General features: G+C 34.9%; 1 protein-coding gene across 2 annotated transcripts; it reads left to right on the forward strand.

Annotated features, from left to right (window-relative positions):
- The first annotated feature begins 738 nt into the window (after positions 1-738).
- On the forward strand, positions 739-5,245 carry LOC132052568 (aluminum-activated malate transporter 4-like). Of its 2 annotated transcripts, none has more exons than XM_059444163.1 (6): positions 739-1,437; positions 2,298-2,435; positions 3,255-3,395; positions 3,476-3,612; positions 3,939-4,085; positions 4,436-5,245. In XM_059444163.1, the coding sequence occupies exons 1-6, from the start codon at positions 1,101-1,103 to the stop codon at positions 5,090-5,092; spliced, it is 1,557 nt and encodes a 518-aa protein (XP_059300146.1). In that variant the 5' UTR covers positions 739-1,100; the 3' UTR covers positions 5,093-5,245. The 2 variants fall into 2 exon arrangements, with proteins under 2 accessions (XP_059300146.1, XP_059300145.1); XM_059444162.1 differs by having other exon boundaries at positions 740-1,437; positions 3,132-3,395.
- Positions 5,246-7,003: the final 1,758 nt, after the last annotated feature.

Here is a 7,003-nt window from a genome sequence, read left to right on the forward strand (position 1 = left end):
TTTCAACGAATTAATATCATTTATGTAGATCATTTTATTCCATTGTGTCCTATCTTTCATGATTTCTAAAAATTGAAAGTCCGTCAACACTACTTACTTTCATGTAATTTTAGGATTGTCTTATTCCTTTTAACATCTTCATTCGTCATGGTTTCGTACTGTTGGAATAGTGCATTATATGAGGATGACAAAGGATATATGAGGATGACAAAGGACTTGATCAGACCATCTTAAATGACGCTTTCTCATTTTATCATCAATACGTGTTACTTGCACCTTCCGAGCAAATGTGATCACCTTTCTTTTTATCTTATCTAATCTTATATGACCGCATATTCATCTTACTATTTGCATCTCTACCGCAACATCTTGCCAATGTTTTGGACTTTAACAACCCAATATTCACTTGTAGAATGTTTTTATAATTGTTTCATATAGTTTACCTTTACTTTGATATAAGTTTTCTTCTATCATATACTACCGTAATACTTTTTCATTACAATCATCCAATTTTGAGTTTATGTGTAACATTTTCATTTCGTTCTCCTACGACTAGAAGACAAAACAAATTAAAAAGAATTCTTAAAGAAATATTTTATTTCATGTTAAATTTGCCAGTATTGCATCTAGGTTAATTCTATTTCTTTCTCCTAATTTTCTAGTATTGCAAACTAAACTGAGAAAAACTAAGGTCCCACTTTAGGTTCAGACGGTTGTTCTTTTTCTTTTATTTTTCGCAACTGACGGTTGCTCTTGTTTTTTGTTTTTTCCAACTGAAGTACTTAGAAAATGTTTCACTATTATCATGACCAACGGTTGCTCTTCTTCTAATTAAGTTTTAAGTTTTTCGATCTCATACAATATCCTTCTCTCTTCTATCCATCTTACTTCGAAGGAAGAAAATCATGCAAAGTTACCATCAAATCAATCATCTGTTTCTCACGTTCCGTGAATAGCCTGGACCTTGAGGAATATCCAGAAAGGCATTTCAAGATTCGGCCTGATTCTATCTCATTTTGTTCCGTTCGAAAAAAAGAAGGATCCCAAAGAATCCATCTTTCTTGCTACTTGATTCCAAATAACAGCCATTCTAGGTAATAATGGCGGGGGCCAACTTTCAAGAAACGAGCAAAGAAGGATTGCTGTCCAAAAATTCAGAGTATGGATTGGATGCTTCATTTTACATCGAACATGAAGGATTTTGGCGTCGTTTACGCAGTCGGATTAATGAATTATCATGTAACGTTAAACAAGGTTCAATCAAGGCAATTGAGATGGGTCGTAAGGATCCTCGAAAAGTCATTTTCGCTGCTAAAATGGGTTCAACTCTTTCCCTTGTTTCGGTTCTCATTTTCTTTAAAGAACCCTTATCTTATATTGGTACATATTCCATTTGGGCCATCCTCACCGTTGTCGTGGTGTTTGAGTTCAGCATAGGTATGTGATAAAATTTTGTCCTTATCAAATTATTTAGTACTCCATCTGCCCCAATTTATGTGATACATTTCGGATTTCGAGAGTTAACACTTTTTTATTTTGACCTTGAATTAGAACATACAATCTTTAAGTTTTCTGAAAAATAATTTACATATTTAGAAACTATATAAAAAGTACTATAAGTCACAATAATTAACAATTTAAAATATTTAAAGGGATACGAATACATTGCGGTCAAAAAATTTCTTTTTTGACTCTCGAAAAACAATAAGTATCACGGGACAGAGGGAGTATTTGGGTGAAATGGACTTGAGTATTGCGGAATGTTGAATACCTAAGAGGAATCTTACAGACGTTCCCGATCAGTTTGGGATTGAGGTGTAGTTGATTAAATCTAGCATATGATTGTTAAATGTCATAGTGTTCAAGTAATTTAATATTGGAGTCAAATGAGACTAAATAGAAACAAATGAATTAATGATGATTCAGATGGCCATCCCTTATTTGGGATTGAGGTATGGTTGATTGAGGTTCAGATAAATATGTTAAATATGGTCGTGTTTAATTATTTGGTATTGGAATGAAATGATCATGAGTGCAACAAAATGGTTAAAGGGGATTCATATTGATTATGGTATGTGATGTGTCTTGATAGAGCAGTGTTCATGGATTCACATGGATAATGCCAACTGGTTTGGGATGGAGACATAGTTAATTTATTAATCATATTTGTGCAGGGTAGTAAACAGTTCTATGAAACTGATGTGGTGGCGCTTTAACTGTTCGTTGTTTTTTTACATTTATCCAGGATGAGTGTTCTTGGTTATATCCATAATCTAATTGATATATACAAATGCTAGGTGCGACACTTAACAAAGGATTCAACAGGGCTTTGGGGACATTATCTGCTGCAGGACTAGCTCTGGGCATTGCTGAACTATCTGTTATGGCTGGAAAATATCAGGAGGTTGTGATAGTGATCAGCATTTTTATTGCAGGTCTGGTTTGAATTCTAGTATTTTACAACAAGAATATACTTGAAATTTTACTATTGTATTATTCATGATGTATGAGAAACTTCAGACACGTAGATACTCTTCCTTTTCAAGATTCAGTATTGGACAAATCTGAAGAGGCTTTGTTTAGAATTTAATTTTACTGGGCTTTTCTCCTGAAAGTGTAGAAAAGTACTTGGGCTAGAACGATTGTGGAAAGGTTGATGTTTAGGAGGAAACAAGGTGCAAGGATAGAAGTAAAAAGAGCTGCTGCTACGGGTAGAATGTTAAGAACAGACTAGAGAGGAAAGGGAAGTACAGAAGTCCAAGAATCAGACGAGAGATCTTCTAGATAACCTCTTATACTACGAATACATAATATACCGGAGAACCACCAATAAGAATTGTCATCTATATCTTTTCTTATGCATAAGCATTAACTGGACAATCCTTATCAAGAAAAGGAAAAAAAGAAGCATAAATTTAAAATTTAAGGAAGGGCGTCACCTGGTTTACACGTACAAAATCAAGTAAAGTGAATTACTACATATGTTTTAGCTGATATTATATTCTTTTTCCTGTCACTTCCTCTCCAAAGTAACATCTCTTTTCTCCTGGTATCCTTTGCTGCAAATATGCATGGCTGAGGATCCGACTTGTGTGCAGCTCTAATCTTATTACTTTTCTCTTTTGATTCAGGATTTCTTGCAACTTATTTGAAATTGTATCCTGCAATGAAGCAATATGAATATGGATTTCGGGTGTTCTTGTTGACATATTGCATTGTGCTGGTATCGGGAACTTCACATTTTTTTCATGCAGCTGTTTCCCGATTGTTGCTAATTGGGGTTGGTGCTGGTGTCTGTATGCTTATAAACGTCGGCCTATTCCCCATTTGGGCTGGTGAAGATTTGCACAAATTGGTTGTTAAGAATTTTAAGGGTGTTGCTACTTCTTTGGAAGGTGAGGGTTTCCTCTATCCTCAATTGGTCTTTGATATCTCCGGGCTATGTTGAACTGATACCTGCGAAGCTTCTTGTCAGGTTGTGTCAATGGGTATTTGCAATGTCTTGAATATGATAGGATACCATCGAAAATTCTTCTTTACCAGGCCTCTGATGATCCTGTGTATAGCGGATACAGGGCTGCTATGGAGTCCACAAGCCAAGAGGATTCTCTGGTACGCCTATATTTCATTGATGCTTTATGGTGAATAGTATGGTATTTCCTTCTTTTCGATTTGAATGTCCCATTTGAAACGTTCCAAATGTTAAAGGTGAATGATTTTAGATGGTGTATCATGTGGTGACCACGGGTAACTTATGGGCTTTTTAGGAATAGAAACACATAAAAGCGGGCCATAGGACTCATAGTGGTTCTTTAAAATTATTTTAGGATGGTGTGGGGTGGGGGGGGGGGGGGGGTGCTGTTGGTGATTAAGGTGGTGGTACATGGGGATATTAAACTATTTTCTTTTATTACTAATTTTTAATATTCCTGCTGCAGCTAGGTTTTGCTGTATGGGAACCCCCTCATGGCCGATACAAGATGTTCAATTATCCGTGGGCTGAATATGTTAAAGTCAGTGGTGCATTGAGGCATTGCGCATTCATGGTCATGGCTATGCATAGCTGTATTCTTTCAGAAATACAGGTAAAATTTCAACTTTCAAACTCCTGCATAACACCGTGTGCATCAAACTCTCTTCTTATTTTATTGGAGATGCTTTTAAAATCTTGGACTTCTTGGAACTGGGTGGTTCTTTCTTATTATTGTCTTACTTTCTCCAAGTAGTGAAGTAAAGATCTCACCGCAGTAATTGGATATGAGACCTAGTTGGATATAACTTACTATATGCATATTGATATGCATCCCTTTAGGTATGGAGCAGCTTAGGAATTATGAATTGAGAATTTCCTACTCCTTGAGAACTCTTAGGAAATGATTAAAGAATTAAGGTTTCATCGCTCCATATTAATTTCTGCAATTTCTCCTTATTGTAGGCAGCATCTGATTTGAGGCAGGTCTTTTGCAAGGAGATCCAGAGAGTTGGGATTGAAGGAGCTAAAGTGATACGGCGTCTTGGAAACAAAGTAGAAAAGATGGAGAAACTTAGCCCTGGGGACCTTCTTGATGAAGTTCATGAGGCTGCTGAAGATCTACAACTTTTGATTGACCAAAAATCTTATCTTTTGGTTCGCGTGGAGAACTGGGAAAGTGCAAAACAAACTAAGCAGTTTGAAGATCCTGAACATCTTCAGGAACTGAAGGACAACGAACCCAAACGCATGGCAATAAGCTCCCTCAGTGAAGCAAATCTGAATCTAAGGTCTGCTCACACATTGAAACATCTGGGTACTCATAATCCAAATCTAAGTATGAATATTTCTGCTGCACAATTGTGTTCCTCTGGTAATGTGTTCAATCAGATGGCGTGGCCTTCACGGCTTTCAATTCTTGGAGATGTGATTATAAATGAACGTGAAGTGCGTACATTTGAAAGTGCATGTACATTGTCCTTGGCAACTTTTACTTCCTTGTTAATTGAGTTCGTCGCGAGACTTCAAAATCTTGTAAATGCATTTGAAGTGCTTAGTGAGAAGGCAAAATTTAAGGAACCCGTAGATGCAGCTGGTGCAGATGAGGCGGCTAATTTCTAGAGCTGGTTGCCTAACTGCTCATTCTTCAAGGATTAATTCAATTTTTGTGCTAATGCTCATCATGAAGATGTTATCAGGCAGCACCTCACTTACTTAAGTATATACTCGGTATGAAAACTATTCTTGGAAGCTGAAGGTATGTTTTACTTAGGAGATGATTAACAATTAGGTTTCCATGAGATGTCGGGGAAATGAATTTTTGTTCTGCAGCAAGGCAAGGATTTCCAGAGCTCGAGATCACAGAAAACTATTTTTTTCAGCCAAACAAGTGAATGCGTGTAGATATGATTATATTGTAGTAGTTATGCAACAATACATGAGACCTCTTTTTCCAGATTGCAAACGGGAAGAGTAATTGTTTCATATTTATTCCCAAATGGGACATTTTTTTCTTGTATCTGGTTAAAGCTGTAAGGCTTTGATGAATTTTGACGAACATTATCTGGAAAATGAAGCGTTGTTATTTATACATGAAATGCAGATAGGTATTTGGCTTGTAATGGTTTCACATTGGATTGATTATCTGATGTTCACCTGATGATTCGAGTCCCTTTAGGAATTGGAACATCTTATAAAATTGGAGAGATCCACAAAGTAACATTAGCAAAACAACAAACAACATACCCAGTACATTCCCACAAGTGGGGTTTGAGGAGGGTAGAGTGTACGAGAATTTTTTAACGCTTCCTTAGGAGGTAGAGAGGTTGTTTCCAGATAGACCCTCGGCTGAGTAACCTAAGCAAAAATGATCTGTTATAACTTAAGCTAAAATGATCTGTTATTTTTCTAGAATTCTGAGACTGAAGTACTGAACCCTTACCTCCTCTCCTCATCTTTACAAGGCCTAATACCATTTGGGCAATATTTCATTTATTTGGAGGCAAGTTCATCTGAAGTTGAAATTTTATTTGGATATGTAATTTAGATTTTTTAAGTTGTATTTTTTCTAATAAAAATGAAAATTCCACAACAAGTGAAAACTATCAAAACGACCCTAACTCTTCTATGTCTTTTAAATGAGCAAATCATAATTCATAAACATGGTACCAGAATATCATAATACACCACATTAATAAAAATCGCATATCTCTATGTTCATTTTTTAAATAAATGCTTGCGATTACAAACTTTCAAATATACATAATTTACAAAAATTCACTGGTCCAATAAATCAACAATAGTAGTAACTAGCTATTCTTTAATATAATCCGGCCTCCCACATTGTACGTACAATATCTTCACGTTAAGCATGAGTCCTTTTTTACAAAATACAAATTTATGTCTTTTAAATATTTTAAATTATTCATATCTAAAAATACAGGGTGTGAATAACTATTTTCCGTTGTATTCTAATACTTTGAAATAAAAAGAACGAAATCATGCAGTAGCTCAGATTTTTAGTTAATGTATTTTGAATCATACTCCCTCCGTCCCAAAAAGATACACTTTCGCTTTTCGAGAGTCAAAGAATTGTTCTTTGACCATAATTTTTTCACATGTCTTTTAATATTTTAAATTATTAATTATGGTGACTTATAATACTTTTCACGTAGTTTCCGAATATGTAAATTTTATTTAAAAAATAAAAGATTAAATGTTCAGGTATGAATAACTATTTCAAAATTAAGAAGTTAATACTCTCGAAAAAAAAAAATGAAATCTTTTTGAGAGGGGAGAGAGTTAATGTATTTTTTCTTTACTCGGCTACTTCTGAATATATATTTATACATATCAAATAATTTTTCTTATACAAATACAAAATTTATGCTAATGTTATTTAGTCGAGTAGCTAAAAGGTTGACTCCGCCCCTTAACCAAATTACAAAAAACAGGAATACTCCATATTAGTACTAGTATTTTCCAAAAAACAGGAATACTCCATATTAGTACTAGTATTTTCCTATATATAGC

This window comes from Lycium ferocissimum, chromosome 4 (assembly GCF_029784015.1).
Source record: "Lycium ferocissimum isolate CSIRO_LF1 chromosome 4, AGI_CSIRO_Lferr_CH_V1, whole genome shotgun sequence".
In the NCBI taxonomy this organism is placed as follows: domain Eukaryota; kingdom Viridiplantae; phylum Streptophyta; class Magnoliopsida; order Solanales; family Solanaceae; genus Lycium; species Lycium ferocissimum.

Coding starts and splice junctions, on each gene's coding strand:
- LOC132052568 (XM_059444162.1), top strand. CDS start 1,101: ATGGCGGGGGCCAACTTTCAAGAAACGAGCAAAGAAGGATTGCTGTCC. Junction 3,396..3,475: donor TGTTGCTACTTCTTTGGAAG/GTGAGGGTTTCC, acceptor GCTTCTTGTCAG/GTTGTGTCAATGGGTATTTG. Junction 3,613..3,938: donor CAAGCCAAGAGGATTCTCTG/GTACGCCTATAT, acceptor TTCCTGCTGCAG/CTAGGTTTTGCTGTATGGGA.